The 17833-nt window shown below is 44.1% G+C and overlaps 1 protein-coding gene and 1 long non-coding RNA gene across 4 annotated transcripts in view; one reads left to right on the forward strand and one right to left on the reverse strand.

The window, feature by feature from the left end:
- Window positions 1-12829, reverse strand: LOC140499729 (uncharacterized). Of its 2 annotated transcripts, XR_011965525.1 has the most exons (5): window positions 12748-12829; window positions 11852-11992; window positions 9058-9132; window positions 5656-5800; window positions 1-149 (listed from the first exon to the last, which is right to left on the reverse strand). It is a non-coding gene; the product is annotated as an uncharacterized lncRNA (long non-coding RNA). The 2 variants fall into 2 exon arrangements; XR_011965524.1 differs by lacking the exon at window positions 12748-12829 and having other exon boundaries at window positions 11852-12302.
- LOC140499728 (AN1-type zinc finger protein 5-like) overlaps window positions 12431-17833 on the forward strand; it is a 21130-nt gene continuing 15727 nt past the window's right edge. The window contains exons 1-2 of one of the 2 annotated variants that reach the window (XM_072601530.1): window positions 12431-12567; window positions 16827-16997. In XM_072601530.1, coding sequence (XP_072457631.1) covers window positions 16847-16997 — 151 coding nt within the window. In that variant the 5' untranslated portion in view covers window positions 12431-12567; window positions 16827-16846. Of the gene's footprint in view, window positions 12568-12760; window positions 12913-16826; window positions 16998-17833 lie in introns of those variants that run through there. The other variant, XM_072601531.1, reaches the window with a different exon arrangement.

The following is a 17833-nucleotide window of genomic DNA, read 5'->3' on the forward strand; positions in this document are numbered from 1 at the left end:
TATTTATAGCAGCACTTTTTTGTTGGGAGGAAAGAATTAGAAACAAAGTGAAAGTCCATCAATTGGAGTATTGAAATTTGTGCTAAGCTGGTTCAAGTCACCCCATTGTTTCCAGGTTAGCTTATCTTCTAGCATCTGTCACAGCCAATCTGTAGGAAAAAGGAACATATACTTTAATCCTGTCCCCTTTTTCTTGCTGTACCTGCTAGTTGGCAGGTAGCTGCATGACTTTCATCACCTCTCCTCCCCAATCTCATTTCCCTATGATGCAGGAGTTGTGATGCTAGCACATAGCCTTTTAGAAATGTGCACCTATCAGGATTGTCTGTCCTTCATTACAAAAGTCTAGAAAAACAGCACCTGGTTTCAATTTCATCACCTGGACATCCACTGGCTTTTGCCTTTAGTGCTACAATAAACTCTTTTAAATTTTCTCTTCTGGAGTTTGCTTCATTACTGAGAGCAAGGCCTGAAAAATATTTTCTTTTAGCAATTTTTGGTGAGCTCAGACAGGAGAATTAGTTCTTTACCTGGGGGCTCTCACCGGAATTTTACTCTGACTGCCTGCCAGCACTGAATTGGCCCTATAGCAGGCCAGAGTGGACTTCTCTGGAGGTCAGTTAGATGTGAAATGATTGGAGAATTTAACTCCCTAAGCTCAGGAAGGTGAAGCAGAAATAGGTCCCAATATTTAAATTTTGGGTTTTTTTCCCTCATTTTTGCATAAAGAAGTAAATGTGCAGGAAGAGGCAGGTAAGACAATGGGCTTCCAGGCGTGGAAGCATCCCTCATTTACAAGGAAACTGTTGTTTAGACATGTCCAACTCTATGACCCCATTAGGGGTTTTCTTGGCAAAGATACTGGAGAGGTTGCGGGTTAAGTGACTTGCCCACACACACAGCAAATAAGTGTTGGAGGTCAGATATGAACTGAGGAAGATGAGTTCCTGGCTCTAGGCCCAGGGTTCTACCCACTGTGCCATCTAGCTTCCCCTAGGGAATACTAGTATTCATAAGGGAGCAGGAGAGGTGAGCCTCTGTTGACTCCTTAGTGCACAAGCCATTAAAGCTTGGGATAAAGAAATTCTGTCAGTTATGTCCACAACTGAGTAGTGAAAGATCTGGGGGGAAAATGGGAAAAAAATTCAGTCAGATATAAGTCAGGACCTTGGATACTAAAATTAAGACTTACAGAATAATCTGCGAACATGAAATTTTTAGCATTGTTGAGAGGAACTTTGAAACAGAAACTGCTCTTATTACCATACAAGACTAGAATACCATCAAGAAAAAAAGACCAAAAAGAAGGAACTAAGGAATGGAAAGGGAGATTTGGAAAACCAGAAAGGGCCCAAGAGGAAATAGCTACCACTCCACCCCTAGCCACATGAGACCACCCATACCCACTCGGAACATTTCCTGGCCCTGGCCCCTGTTGTGAGTAAGGGGAATAAGTATTCCCAATGATGAGAGGATGGAAGTGGTTGAGAACTAGGGGTATCCTTTGGGAAGGTTGAAGTAGAATACCTAGTCATCCATCAAAGCTGCTGTGAGATACCGCAGAAAGTCAACTTAGAAGGGAAGAGAGGGAAACTAATGAAATTTCAAAATAATTTTATTTACTCCCACTGACCTTTGATTGAATGCTCAGTGTGAGATAAGGAGGAAAATTTGATATTCTTTCTGTTTTCACAACCTTGACCAGATTAGAGATTGCAGGGGCAAAGATAGATAAGAAAAAGGAAGGAAATTTTTCTTTCTTTCTTTCCCTTTCTTTTTCTCCTGGTTTTTGTAGGTACCAGTTTGAATTGATTCAACAGGATTTGATTGCCTAGGTATATTGACAGGCTTTAATCTAAGTCTGCTGGAAAGTTATAAAAAGAAAGGAAGAAAGAACGTTTAAGCAAGGAAGGATAAAAAGAAATAGGTAGAAAGATAACGAAAGTTGATGTCAGTTTGTACTGACTGTGTAACTAGGAGTTTGAGGATTAAAGGGTTTGGAGTTTGGAAAGAGGTTAGAGAAGGTTTTGAATCCATTGAGTTAAGAAGGATTTGAGAAAACTTAAAGAAATGCCTGTTAGTAATTTCAGATGGACAATATTCTATCAAGTTATAGTGTTTACTAACTGAAAGCTGTGGACTTTAAAATTTGAGGTGTAACTTATAGATTTTGAAGGGAAACTGAGGTTTTAAATATTACCACTTGAGATTGTCAACCCAGATTTGATTTGTTGAAGTTTTTGTCCTGAAACTAAATTATGTGGTTTCATTTACAGTGAGGTGTTCTTCTACTAGGATAATTGTGGTAAATTTGAACTTATGAAAAATACATTTGTTATTTGGCAGTGAGATATGTTCAGAAATTACATGGATTAGGAAATTTGAGTTTAAATATGGTCTTAGAAGTTTATTAGCTGTGTGATCTGCATTAGGTCATTTCTACCTGTTCACCTCACTTGGGATAATGGGATAATGATGACATCTATCTTCCAGGGTTGTTATGAGGAATAATTGTAGTGTTTAACACAGTGCTTGGCACATTGTAAACACTATATAAATATTAACCATTATTATTTTTATTGAATGTAATTACTCCATACTGGATTACTCTATACTGAGTTTTAGATATGATTAGTATAGAATGCCAAAAGTGAAAAGAAGAATGATATTCTATGTAAGATAATTTGAAAATGCATTTGACTGAGGGCTTATAAGTTTTGCTTCATATTTTTAATACATAATATTGTGTTTCTAAAATTTTTTCTCATATTGTGAAATTTGGGAAAGCGTTGTATCAGAAATGCTGTTAGAATTTTTTTCTTTAATTGAGCTATTAAAAGAATGTGGTCAAAATGTTTTTCAAAACTGTTAAGTCTTTAACTGAATATACTTTGCTTTAAAAATACATAATACTAATAACTTACTTTTGGGAGAAAAAGTAGCTAAGGCCTCCTTAAGTTAGTTATCCTTATCTATGAGGTTCCTTGACACTTTCTACATGGGCAAGGTCATAAGATCTTATCAGTCCTACTAGACATATATTGTAAAATTCTCAAGTACTGAAGTTACATCTGTAAGCCAATTTCATAACAATAGACCTTCGGTTTAAAGACATCATTTTGCTTCAGGAGATAACAGGCAATACAAAATTGAAGTTTTACGTGGTCAATGTTTTCCTGGGGTTTGGAGTCAACTATCATATATCTGCTGTATCTATGAAACTCCAGAATGTAGTTATCCTTATAAGTGGAGGGCAAATGAGATGTCCTTATCTGTGCTCATTGTTAACTATTCTTGCAACATGAGAAAAATTATAATACTTTAGCCCTAAGCTGTTATTAGTGTTAGTTTTCTATTTGAGGCAAAATCTCATGGGACTCTCATAGTTTAATATTATTCTGAGTTTGATTTCAGGAGTGATTGTCTGAGCTGCTCTTAAGCTAATACCCCACCATTCATGGAAATGCCATGTGCTGCCCAAAAGAAGTACAATGGGAGAACTGCTTGCGAAAGGTGGACATCTGTCCCTGGGAAAACCAGAGGAGACAGTCTTGTGTAGGCAAAGATAAGATCCTCTTGATTCAGTTTCCCATTGTGCTATTTCCTTTCTACACAGAAAATTTTCTCACCTAGTTAATTCTGAGCCTGGCTATGATATCCCATGAATAATGTGGTACTTGGCTGCACAAGTGGCTGTTATATATGATTCATGTCTGAATCAAACAGATCTAAAGAAGTTTTACCCTGTTATGAGTTATGTCTGTGTCCTTGAAGGGACAGTCTTGATATCACCATAATCATGTCATTCTCTTTTTCTTTCATAGCAAATTTCTATTATCAGGAGAAGTAAACAGTAGAAGTTTGTCCTTACAATACTAAATCTATTACTTTGCATATTAATACTAAAATATCTGAGTTTCTATAATAAGATACAAGTATGAAAGATCTTACTGCTTTTAATCTGAACTTGTGGACTTGTGGTCTACTTCGTATTCTAAGCATCTAAGTAAATGAGTTCTTAGGCTTGCCATCTCCTTGCTCATTGTTAGTTGTATGTTCAAAACATTAGGCGCTTGAAATATTTCACTCTTTCAGGATGATATGAAGATAATGAATATTCTCAAAGAAAGGGATAAGGCAAAGATGTAAAAGTGTTTTGAAGAAAAAAAATAAAATAAAAATGTTACTGGGGCGGTAAACTTTAAGAAAACAATGAGATTAAGCTGTTAGAAACCTAAAGAGGGTGTGTGTGTGTGTGTGTGTGTGTGTGTGTGTGTGTGTGTGTGTGTGTGTGTGTGTGTGTGTGTGTGTGTGTGTGTCTGGCTTCCTAGTATTTCACATGAGAAAATACAGGCTTTCAGGATGTTTTAGTAATAAATTCTAAAAACTGGAGTAAGGATTTTACATATAGAACTGCATTAATATTTGAAAAGAAATTCAAGTCATCATTTCTCCATTTTGAAGTCTCTGTCTGATAATATTAAAGGACAAAAAGGCTCATTTTCCAAGTCAAGCCCTCATAGATCCTTTTAAGATTCCTCCTTCAACCTATTGTTGGCATTGTCCATATCAGATACAAGATTTGGGTGAAGGTAGAAGGTGCAACTGCTATGTAGAAACTGAAATTCTCTTAAGTTCCAGGCTAATTATAGATTCCTAATTGGTCTTCTCCTATTAGGACTAGTTCCATAAGGTCCAAAAGGATTTTTTTTCCCATGTAAGAACAATCTGATTAGATTTTGTCATAGTTTACAGCAAGGGTTCAGCAGTATTACCTAGAAGATCTCCACTACTGACATAGAACCTGAAGATGATTGAGGAGATGCTTCCACAAGTCTGCCCTAATGCAAAAACAGCTGTTTGAGAGTTGCACAGGAAGTGCTTGAAGATCAGGGATGCTACCACAGGACCTGACACCTCTAAGGCGACTGCTATTTTGGGTTTCCTTATTCATCTATTATAACATTGCTTGTTAAGTTAGTCTTATGTGTGTGATGGACCTGTTACCCATTCCATAAGCTGCTTATCACTTCTGTTGGACTGATACCAACCTAGGATCTGAGACCCTTGTACCGCATGTTTACTTATCATGGTTTGTTCCCAGTGTTTATGCAGGGTCCTACTGTGTGGTCTCTAGATGCCTTTCTTGTCAAGAGTCTGACTCCAAGGAAAAGAAACTCTGATAAAAAGTAGGGGTGGGATGCAGATGGAGGTGGGGAATGGACACCCTACTATTCAAACACCCACAGAGGGACTATATTGAACTGCCAGAGTCTATGGGTTACAGATATGTTTTGGGGTGCAGAATTTTCATTGATTAAAGTATCTGTGGGTTTTCTCTTGTGTGTACTTGTGAGGACTGTATCCTGTTTATGTTTACAATGCCTCCCTTGGTGAAAAGAAGTGATCCCCAAGCTAACTCCCACATTTACAGTGTTGGATAATGCAGATGAGGACAGAGGATTGATATAGATTCAATTGTGGTACTGCCCCATGAGTATGGTTAATAGTGGGGGGGGAAGATGGAGGGGAATGATTGAAATTTGTGCTGAGTCAGCCCAAGTCACCCCACTGTTTCCAGTCTTGCTTATTTTCCAGAGTCTGTAGGAAAAGGCAGCATGTACTTTGATCCCATCCCCTTCTCCTTTGCTGTACCTGCTGGTCGGCAAGGAGCCACATGGCTTTCATCCCATCTCCTTCTCTCTAGTCTCATTTCCCCATGATGTGGCAATAAAGGGCGGGGCTGTGATGTTAGCCCATTTCCTTTTAGAAATGCGTCCGTAACAGGATCACCTTTCCCCTATCACAAATATAAAAACAGCATTTAGTTTGAATTTATTGCCTGCCCATCCACTGTCTTCCACCTTGGGTGCTACAATAAATGCCTTTAAATTTTCTCTCCCTGGGTTTGCTTCATTGAGGGCAAGATCCAAAGATTTTTTTTTAACAACGGAATGGCTAAATAAATTGTGGGATATTACTGGGCTATAAGAAGCTATGGATAATATGAGTGCAGAGAATCATGAAGGGACTTAAACATGAACTGATACAAAAGGAAGGAAAGAGAGGTATTTACATAGTGTTCACCCCGATGTCAATATAAAGAACAAGTGACATTCAAAGCAGCGAAATTACAAAGAACCAGCTTCATCCCAAAGAGACACTTCCCCGAGCCCTTCGTGTTAGTCACGGTCCCCAGATGTGGAATGGTACATCTATTATCCAACTTTTCCAGTGTATTGATCAATATTACTTATTTTTTTCCTCTTCTTCCTTTTTTTTTCCTTTTAAAAATTCTTTTTTTTTTATAAGGGATAGCTCTCTTTGAGAGTGAGGAGAATGAGAAAAATCTAGGTGACATCAAAACAAAAGGTACCGATAAAAATTTGTTTGGTTGGTTTTTTTTGTTTTAGAAAAGGGATTATCAATTTAGCAGCTGAGCAAAAGATAAATTGGAAAAAGGAGAGACTAGAAACAAGAAGGCCTTTGAGGAGGCCAGGGCAAGACTCGGGGTGAGAGGTAACAAGAGTTTGAATTAGAAATGTTTGAGAAATGCTATGGGGGAACAGTGGATAGGAAGTATGGGAATGGGAATGGTCTAGGTTATATGCCTAAATTCCTAGAAGGATGATGGTGTCCCCAAATAAAAATAGGGGCTTTTGGAGGAAGAATGAGCTGTGGGGAAAAGAAAATGAGTTCTATTTGGGATAGGTTGAGTTGAAGATGATGACAGGATGAGATATCTAGCAGCACTGGAAAATATAGGCCTGGAGCTGCAGAGAAAGGTTAGGGTTAGATGAATAAATAAACTGATGAGATTACCTAAAAACAGAGAAGAAAGAGAGAAGATGGCTTGGAAAGACTGGAAGTCAACTAGGAATCAGAACTAAGGAGCAAGGGTCAAGTAAAGCCCAAGAACACTGGTACTTAGTAAGCTTAACAAATAAATGAATCAGTTGGAAGCAGGGTATCTGTGTCAACCAACTAACCAATCCACTGGCATTTATTAAGCAAATACTTGGGGCATGTTTAAGTGCAGGGAAATACGAATTCCAAAGGCACACACTCCCTGTCCTCAAGGAAATGGCATTCTAATTAGAAAAGGCGATACCCCTCGGAGACTATAGGCCCCTCAGACCAAAACACCTTTGCTCAGCGCACTTCCCTATAGGCACTGCCTTTTCCAGAAAGGTTCTATTGTAAGTCCTTAGCAGAGAAGTGGTACTCCATCTGGTTATTGTTTCAACAAGAGCAGAAATTGAAAGTATTTGGGGCCTAAAGAAAACTAGGGCTCAGAGGAGGGAGAAGTGCAGGAGTGCGTTGCAGGCTTTGAGGGGCAGCCAGTGCAAAGACACTGAGGATAGTTTGGCTACCTTCATGGTGTGTATAAAGGGGAGTCATATAAGCCTGGAAAATGTTGAAAGGCTTTAAATGCTACAGAGGATTTTATACATTTTTCCTGAAAGCAGTTTATCAGAATAGCTAGGTAGTACAGTGGATCCAGACTGAGAGGCAGGAAGACCTGAGTTCAAATCGGACCTCAGACACTTACTAGTTGTGTGACTCTGGGCAAGTCATTGAACCCTAATTGCCTTCCCTCTACAAAAAAAGAGTAAAGTACACATTCCCTAATTTTTTTTTTAAAGCAAGGATGGTTTAAAAAAAAGTTAGAAAATACTGATCAGGACTAAAGAAGGAGAGAGGTTTGTTTCTTGGAGACTACCAGAAGTCTCACGCCTATTCAGCAGAATTTCAGTATTTTCAGGGTCAGCTTAGGTGGCCCAGTGAATAGAATGCTGAGCCGAGAATCAAGACTTGAGTTCAAATCCAGCCCCAGACACTTAGCAGCTGTGTGATCTTGGGCAAGTCTGTTTCCTTCAGTTCCCTTATCTGTAAAATGAGCTGGAGAAGGAAATGGCAAACCACTCCAATATCTTTGCCAAGAAAACTGTCCATGGGATTACGTAGAGTCAGACATGACTGAACTGGCAGTGTGATACACCAGAAAGGGGATTGATTCTGGAGTCAGAAGGCCTGAATTCAAATCCCTCTGACACCATATTTGTGACCTTGGGCAAGTCAACTTCACCTCCTGAGGCTCCAGTTCCACCATCCATAAAATGAGAACCGACTAGATGACCTGCAAGGTCCCTTCTAGTTCTAAATCTATGGTCCTAGGATCCTCTGATACCAGCAGAGTACCTGGCATGCAGTAAGTGCTTAAAAAATGCCTGCTGAACTGAGTAATATATCATGAATACTTTTTTCAAGAATCCAAAGGCTCTGAATGTGATTAAGCATCAAATAACATCATAGAAAATGGAAACTGATTACATCACAATATATAGGAAATAAGGCATTACTTATGTGAGTCCTTCCTGAAGGGTCAGAATACTGATTTGTTAGGATAAATATAAAAATTAAGGCAAAGATAAAAAATACAGAACAAATAAAAATATACTGTATAGAAAGAAGGCAATTCCAGCTAACTCAAACAAATTCTTGATGCCGAAAAATTGGGAAACTGAAAGTAGAAAGGGAAATGATGCTAATTTTGCACCAGCACTTACCTCCTGGCAGAGGGAGTGGACTTAAAATGTGGGATAAATCATATATTTTTGGACAAGGCCAGTGTGGGACTTTCTTCTAATGGACAATGCATATTTGTTATGAGTTTTATCTTATTTTTAATTATTCAATGGAAGGAGAGAGGCAGTGGAAAGGAAAGATAATGAATGTGTGTCAAAACAAGTAAATACTTTTAAAAAGATACAGAGAACGTAACTTCCTTCTGTGTTTGTTGACTATAAAAACGCATTTGATTTTATAAAGCAAAATGCAATTTTAAAGGCTCCCTGCTAACAAGACGTCTCCTTTGCATATATCAAAATCCTACAAGAGTCCTTGAAAGAGAGAACCTTTTTCAATGACACTCTCATTATTAATAGCAAGCAATTAAACAGGGAGGCGTAAGCTTGCCAAAGATAATCTACCACGGTCATAGAGGAAATCCAGCACAAAGTCCAAGGGAATCCCTATAAATCAGAGATTCTTAACCTTTTTCATGTGTCCTGGGCCTTCTTCAGCAGTGTGGCGAAGTTTTCAGAACCCTTCTCAAAATAAGGATGTTGCCTATATTCATCATTGAAAGAAATGCTAAATTTCAGTTACAGAAAATAAAGATATCATTTTTTTCCCCATCCAAGTACATGGACCCCCTGAAATCTATCCATGGACTCCTTGAGAACCAGAACCAGATCAAGTGTCAAACATAGTGTGTGGCTCACAACATTCCCCAATGCAGCCCAAAATATAATTGTGAAACATTTAATTAAAAAAATGCAATATAATGGATAACACTACATTTTAAAACTAAGTCAATATGTGGCCTGCAGAAATCTTCTTATACCTATGTTATGGTTCAGTTCTGTCTGATACTGTGACTATGGACCAAAGCACATTAATACTGTCCATGGGATTTTCTTGACAAAGATTTTGGATTGGTTTGCTATTTCCTTCTCCACTGGATTAAAGCAAATAGGGTTTCAGTGACTTGCCCAAGATCACACAGCTAGTAAATGTCTCAGGTCATATTTGAATTCAGGTTTTCCAGCCTTCCAGGCCAAGCACTCCATCCATGGAGTCACCTAGCTGCTTCCTAATAACCCTGGGAGGCAGGTGTTATTATTATTCCCATTTTAAAAATGGGGAAACTGAGGCAGGAAGCAGTTAAATAACTTACCCAGAGTCACACAGCTAGTGTGAGGCCACATTTGAACTCAGGCCTTCCTGAGTGAAGGTCCAGCACTCTTATTCACTGAGCTGGTTAGCTACCTCTTTATATAATTAAACCAATAACAGTGGCCCCTATTTCTATTTCAGTCTGATGCCGCTGCTCTAGATGATATGACAGAAGGCACTGGGTTGGTTGCATGAAATCCTAGACTAGTGCATCTCCTGGAGAAGATCCAGATCCTGATGCCAAAGTTTGACCTAACTATCCACATAGGGAAAACCAAGTGGATGAAGAATGCCCATCATACAGATTATGCTAGGCAGTATAGAGCGTAGTAACTTAAAACTAAAACACTAACACTTTTGGGACACCCTGTATATGTTGGACAAATATTGCAAATGGATAATGAGTTGGGCCCATGAGTAAACAAGTAATAAATAGGTTGGATAACTTTGGGGAAATTGCAAAATTCTTTTAATGGGCCCTAAGTTTTTTTGGAAACATAGGTCCATTGGAGAATTTCACTACCCTCCCTTGCCTTCCCATTTTTAACATCAATGTTCTTTTGGTGTGGTGTGGCCATCTCTAATCTCCAAAGAATTAAAACTGAGGATCTCCTGACCATTAATGGAGAGGTGCAAGGTAGTTGTAAGCAGGCTGTAACCCATTACATGGAATTAAGGAGACATGTGTATAATAAGCATTACCCACCCATACGCTTGGATACCTTCAGAAAAACTTACATGAACTGATGCACAGTGACGCGAGCAGGAGAACACTGAACACAGAACACTATAGTGTTCTAACAAACCCAGTAACAGAGATATTGTACGCTGATCAACTATGAATGACTTAGCTCCTCTGATCAAGACAATAATCCAAAGCAATCGCAAAGGATTTTATAATGAAAAATGCTATCCATCTTCAGTAAAAGATTGAAGCATACTTTTTAAATTTTTTACTCTATTTTTCTTGGTTTTTTGGGGGGAAGTCTGTACTTTCTTTTATAATATGACTAATATGAAAATGTTTTTTTATGACCATGTATAACCTATATTGAATTGCTTGCCATCTCAGGAAGGGGAAGAAGACAGAGGGAATTTAGAATTTTTTAAAAAATTGTAAAAATTGTTTTTATGTGTTATTAAATAAAAAGGAGAGCCCATATGCTTCACTAGCATCCAGGGGATGTCAAGAGAAAGTGAGGACCATCCCCATCATACTAGGTGATCTCTTGTGCCATAGGTAGGAGAGGCAGCGAGGTGGCGCTGTGGATAGAGAATTGGACCCGGAGTCACCAAGACCTGAGTTCAAAAGCAGCCTCAGGTAAGTCACTTAACCTCTGTTTGCCTCCCAGGGTTGCGGGGGCACACAGTAGGTACAGTATAAATGCTTCTTCTCTCTCCCCTCCCTCAGGGACTGGTCATACAAGTTAGGCAGGCGTGTACGGGCTGGGAGCGCCATGAGCCCCGCAAAGGGGTCTGCGTGTGTACCCCCCCCAATTTCTCTCTTAAGGCAGAACAATGCAATTTCTAATTTCCCCTCCGGTGAGAAGGCATCATCTAGGGTTAGGGAAAGGCATCGGTCTTCATCTCCCCACTTCCTCCTGCGGGGGAGGGAGGGAATCTGCGCCCCTTAATTCCTCCAAGTGTGCAGGCGTCCAACCGTCCTGTGCGGTCCTAGGAGTCCCTTCCCTTCAGGGCTTCTCCTCTCCCCTCACGCCGTCTCCAGCCTCGGGAGCCCTCCCCGCAGGGGGCCGTGCCTTGGGCCCCCACCCCCACCCCCGTCCTCGGGAGCCCTCCCCGCAGGGGGCCGTGCCTTGGGCCCCCACCCCCACCCCCGTCCTCGGGAGCCCTCCCCGCAGGGGGCCGTGCCTTGGGGCCCCCCCCCCCCCCCCCCCGTCCTCGGGAGCCCTCCCCGCAGGGGGCCGTGCATTGGCCTCCCCCTCCCCCATCTCTGTCCTCGGGAGCCCTCCCCGCGGGGGGCCGTGCCTTGGGCCCCCCCCCCCCCCCCCGTCCTCGGGAGCCCTCCCCGCAGGGGGCCATGCCTTGGCCCCCCCCCCCCCCTCCCCAATCTCTGCCCCAGGCTTCCCCCGAGCCTGGGCTCCAGCTGCACCTTCCGCAGGTGATAACGACAGTAATTATAACCACGAGGGTGATCATGGCAGCCCTAGATGCCCGACGCTCTGCCCACTGGGCCACCCAGCTGCCCCGCAAGGTGGCCCGCGTGGTCCGGCTCCTGCGCATCTTCCCCGTTCTGGAATGTAAAGAAGAGAGGGGGAGGACTGCAGGAAGAGAGGCCAAGAGAAAGGAGGAGGGAGAGGAGGATGGGGAAGGGGAAGGGGGGGTAGGAGGAGGGGAGAGGTGGCGAAAGGAGAGGGGGAGGAAGAGGTAGAGATGGCAAGGAGGACTAGAGAGGAGGAAGAAGGGAGGGGAAAAAGGCTGGGAAGGGGCAGAGGAGAGGGGGCTCGGGGGGAGGGGGAGAAGGGAGGAGGGTAGGGAGGAAGAGAGAGAAGGAGGGGGAGAGCAAGAGGGGAGGGGGAGGAGAGCGAGGAGCAGGGGAAAGGGAGGGAGCACTGCCGGGAGGGGAGAGGGGGAGGGGAAGCCGCGGGTTCGGGCGGCGCTCGGCGGCCATGTTGGGCACCCGCCGCGGGGCCGGGCCGCCTGGGCGCGTGTGAGCGGCCGACAAGCGGCCCCGCCAGCCCTCCGCCCCGGCTGGCCGGCCTCCCTCCCCGGGCCGCCCCGCTCTGCCGCCTCCCTCGGGCGGGAGGCCCTGAGCCCGCCCTCCCCGCTGCCGGGCCGGGTCCGGGCGGCCTCCCGGGGCCGCGACAGGTGAGTGAGCGCGGCGGGGCCGCTCGAGGGGGGGCCCGCCCGTGCCCCGGGGCCGAGGCCGCGGCCATCCATCCGCTCGTCCGCCCAGGCCCTGATCCGGTCACGCCACCGGGCCGGGCTCCGCCGTGCCGCGAAGCGGCGAAACCTCGGCTAGGCCGCGCATCCCCGGCCTCGCCTTACCCCGCAGGCCGCGCAACCGAGCCGGGGCCGCCTGGAACTAAATCCCGCCCCCTCGCTGAAGAACGCACTGCCCATTGGTCAGCGGCATGGCGAGGGGCGGGCGGGATTGGTGGCTGGACCTCGGGGACGGGCGTGATGGACAGGGAGGCAAACCCAAAGTTTCTAGTGCCCTGAGGTTTGTCCAGGGTTCAGAGCTGGAAGGGGTCATTTTGGCCAGTCAGGGAAACTGAGGCTCATAAAGGTAAAGGGACTTGCTCAAGGTCATGGAGCACTCGAATTCAGGCCTTTTGACTGACAGTCTGGTACACTTTCTGCTACTACCCGGTGCATTCTTTCTTAGGGCTGGGTACAGAGCTTAGTGCCAGGGTGCTTGACAAAGTCTGGATAATACAGGATTCCTATCCCTATAGATCTCACAATCTAGTACTAAAATAAGACCCATGTACAGTTAACTGCAGGGTTCAGTTTTTTGGGGGAGAGAGAGCCAGTAGATTGGGTGCTCTACCTGAAGTCTGGAAAATTCACCCCCTTCCTGAGTTCACATCTTACAGCTGTGTGACTCTGAGCAAGACACTTCACCCAGTTTGCCTCAGTTTCCTCATCTGTAAAGTGAGCTGGAGAAGAAAATAGCAAACCACTCCAGCATCTTTGCCAAGGAAACCCCAAATGGGATCCCAAAGAGACTGAGCGACCGCACAGTATTTTTTTAATATACACATAAGAAGACTGGAGATAGGGGCAAGCTGACAAGATTTTCCAGACCCTAGGAGGCATCTCTTCTGGCCTCCCAAGGAGTTTGCATTCAAGGCAAGGGTAAATCGGTTTTTTGAAAGCCACTTTAGACACACTGGGAAGGGGCTGGAAAAGGAGACAGGAACAGTGAGGAGAGAGGTCTCAGATTTGGGCTCCAGTCTTTGATTTTGTGAGAAAGAGGGCTCAAGCTTAAAAGCACTGAACTTCCCAAGAGGAAATATCAGTGATTCTCAGGAGTTTCTGTAATAAGTGTTTGGTGTGACCTTAGACAAATCACTTGTTTTATGAAGCTCACTTCTGTCGTCGAGAAAATCAGTGTTGGTTTATTGACTCTTTAAGGGCTCTTGTAGCCCAGAGCATATGATTTGAGCCACTTTAGTAAATGGAAGGTAGCTTTGAGAACATCACATCTTCTACTTCAAACTGAGGCCCAGAGAGGGGAAGAGACTTGCCTAAGATTACACAGCAAATGAGTGGCAAAACCTGGAGTGATCCCATCTTCCTATCCCAACTCTAGTGCTCTTTCCTTAAACACTGCTATTCTTGCTAATTTTTCTCTCCCACTTTCTACCCGTCTCCTTTCCTATTATAAAGAGACAGCATAGAGTAATGGAATCCGGTCTCCAAGTCTGAAAACCCATCTTGTACAACCCCAAGCAAGGCCCTTTGCTTTTCAGCAGCCCCCATGTACAGCTCTCCTAAGCTGCCAAGCCATTGCCCAGTCTGCATTGGTTGAGGGAGTTTCCTTATAGGGAAATCTATACCAATGAAATCACAGGAGTGTAAAAAAAAAAAAAAAGGGTCTTTCTTACCATGTTCTTATGCTTTTGTCAATCTATCACTAAACTTAGGGACTCTCTACTCTGGAATCCAACCCTTTGCTAGGCTGTGGGAGGGGATTCAGAGGTCCCTGTTCTCCTGTGTCTTCAATAGGAAAGGGAAGGAATCAAGCATTTATTAAACACCTGCTATGTGCTGGGCATTGTGCGAAGTGTTTTAAAACTATTACCTCGTTTGATCTTTGAGAGAGAAGGCTTTTATTAAGCCCTTACAGTGTGCCAGCCACTAAAGAGATGGGTATATGAATACAGGTAAATGAGACAGTCTCTACCATCAAAATAATAGTCAATGCTTATTTCTCATTAATAAGGTTGACAGAGAGTTGTACAAGCATGTCAATGATCCTCATCACAACCCTGTGAGGTGAATACTATTATGATCTCCATTTTACAGATGAGGAAACTGAGGCATAGAGAGCCCAGGTGGTTTGCCTGTGGTCAGACAGCTAATAAATAGAGGAGGCAGTGTTTGAATGCAGGTTTCTTCAGACTCCCCAGTGCAGAGCACTGTTTACTCATCAGGCTATGGCAGAGGATAGTTGGAGCTCATACCACCAGAGGTGCTGTTTGCCAAGGGTCAGATGAGGGAGAGATCATGAGTGAGAAGGAGATGCCTGTGAACTGAGGTGGTCAGACAGGGCATCACAGAGGAGTTGGGGCTTGAGCTGGAGCAGTCAGCCAGGTCACATTTACATAGAAGAGAAGAAGGATGACTCCCCCTCAAGAGCATCTAAATAAAGGTGGCAGGAGGGACCCAGTATCTGAGGGACTCCTGGCTGCAGCCCGGGTTCCCTGACCAAGAGCAAGGCCCAGGATGGTGGAAACAGCCCTGGCTTTGGAGGTGGAAGGCCTGGGCTCAGGTCCTGTGTCTCCCACTTAGTCTTGGGTAAATATTTGCCCTTTCTGAGTCTCAGTGTGACCAGATGAGTTTGTTCTTGTAACTCTACATTGTATAATATCTGCAGTGGCTATGGATAGCCTTCAGTCTTAGACACATTGAGGCTTGGTGGCATGGGCAGGAGGGAGCCACAGCAATCACAAGCCTTTAGAGCTGGCCGTTTCCTTCATTTTATAGGTAGGGAAACAAAGGCCCAGAAAAGGAAGCTGACTTGCCCAAACTTACACAAATACTAAGTAGGAGACCTAGGCTGGGACCAGGCATTCTAATTCCAAATCCAGCCGTATTTCTGTTCCATTCTGCTGAGCAGGGCAGGAGCACAATCAGAGCTGGGTTTTAGGGGCATGAATCTGGGCAGCTGGAACTGGGGAGAGAGTGAGAATGTTAGGAATTTCTTGTAAAGTTCCAGGTGCCAAGCTGTATAAACATGTTCAGGACTCCCCATGGGAAGCGCTTACCCTGGCCCTGGTTCAGCCTGAGGAAGTCCCTAGACAATTTCAGGAATGCCTTGGGTACGCTGAGTGCCCTACAGCTGCAGCCCTGATGTTTGTGCACCCAGACTCTTGCAGAGCTTGGGTGTGGAAGATGGTGATGCTGGGTTGAACCATTGCAGGGGCTGCGAAGAGAGGACAGGCCCAGAGGCCCAGGGACTAGCCTGCAGAGAAGACAGAACAATCTCCAACCTCAGGCCCAGCAGTGACAGGAGAGCTCAACCGCTTCCCTGTAATTCCTCCAGCTTGGGAACAGACCTTCATTAAGCACTGCCTCTCTTCACAGTCCTGTTTTAGGTCCTGAGGGAAACAGAAAAATGAGACCTAAACATTACCTCAAAAACTAACGTTACAAGGCAGTCTGCCCAGTTCAGTGAGGACTGAACTGTCCGCTCTGAAGAAGCTTTAAAAAGACACTATGCAAAGAGCACTAGGTTTGGAGTCAGAATTCCTCCAGCTCTGTTGCTTACTGCCTGTGTGACATTGGACAAGTCAATTCCCTTCTCAGTTACCTTCACTGTAAAATGAGATGGGGGTGGAGGGGACTCGGGGGGAGCTGATGCAGACCAGAGGGATCAGGATACAATGACCACAGCAGTGGAAAGGGAAACCACATAGACACCAGAAGAAGAATCAAGGCAATGATCTTGGTCCTGGGGAACTGATGGTGAAACATACCTTCTGTCCACTCCTCCTAGCAGGGTTTCATCTGCAGGTTGTGTGATATAGTTCAAGAGATGCTGCTCTGGAAAGATCTTACTAAGCTCTGTGACCATTGGGAATCACCCTTCTGTCTGTGGGATAATAATACTTACCTTGTCTGCCTCTCAAGACTACTGTGAGGAAAATGCTTTGTAAATGTAATTATAAACTTTAAAAATTATGTAACAGAAATTGAATGTCATATATAACCTCCCCTTTTTATTCTTTGTATCCTAAATTGTTCATATTTCCTGATTGTTAAATTCACAATAAAAAAGAAATCTTCTAAAATGTTTTTTAAACTTTAAAGAATTCTCACAACACAAGCTCTTCTCCTTCTGCACTCATTCCACATCTCAGTGAAAGGACTGAATCTACCTTGTTGTCTGATGTCAGGAGCTGAGCTCAGCACAGCCATGGCCCAGGAGACCAACCAGACCCAGGTGCCCCTGCTATGCACCACAGGCTGTGGCTTCTATGGAAACCCTCGAACCAACGGCATGTGCTCTGTCTGCTACAGGGACTTCCTCCAGCGGCAGCAGAATAGTGGGCGGATAAGTCCCCCAGGTAAGGAGTCATAGGGAGGGAAGGCAGACACATCACTTTCCTTGCATGTTCCCAACAATAGATGTTAAGTACACTTCTGACACCAGATGGATCAGAAAGATCAGGGAGATGCACGTAAATATCTAAAAAAGATTAGGGTATCCTAGTGGACTACCCTCTTAATAGGAGCCAATGTGGCATTACAGCCAAACCATTCCCTGGTACAAAAACCCATTTGCTTAACAATAATGCTTTTCCTGATGAAAATGACTGTGCATCATGGGATAGTACTACAGACTACTATAGAGAAGTTTTGCAGGTGGTCCAGCAGGCAAAGGAGAGATAGTAGATTGAGAGTAAATAGACTGTAGTTGATCCCCATCAGGGACTTGTGCACAAGAGATGGTGTGAAAGATACCTGAGGTGAGCCAGTTAGGGGGCGAGCGAGTCTAGGATAGGGAGCAGCCGAAGGCTCCAAGGGAGGCTGTCTGGAGGATTCCTGGGACAACATAAATGTTGAGAAGGGGCAGATGGGTTCCGTCTGATCTGTGCCATCAGAAGTGGAGGTACCCACCTCAGTGAGATGTGTATTGGAGTATATTGGACATTACTGAGAGTAGCCAGAGGGAGGGTGGGGGATGCTGCCCTCTGCCCTACACGTTTGGGGTACAGTGTTCAGTTCTAGGTGCCACATTATAATTGTTATAAGAAGAACACTGCTGATGCAGTAGTAAGAAGACCAGAGAGCCAGACAAAGACCAATGGAAGGAACTGGACATGTTAAGATTAGGAAGGAGAATGATTGGGGCAGGGAGGGGCAGGCAAGCTTGAGGAGGAGGATGGAGGGCTTTTGTGGG

Source organism: Notamacropus eugenii, chromosome 4 (assembly GCF_028372415.1).
Source record: "Notamacropus eugenii isolate mMacEug1 chromosome 4, mMacEug1.pri_v2, whole genome shotgun sequence".
In the NCBI taxonomy this organism is placed as follows: Eukaryota; Metazoa; Chordata; class Mammalia; order Diprotodontia; family Macropodidae; genus Notamacropus; species Notamacropus eugenii.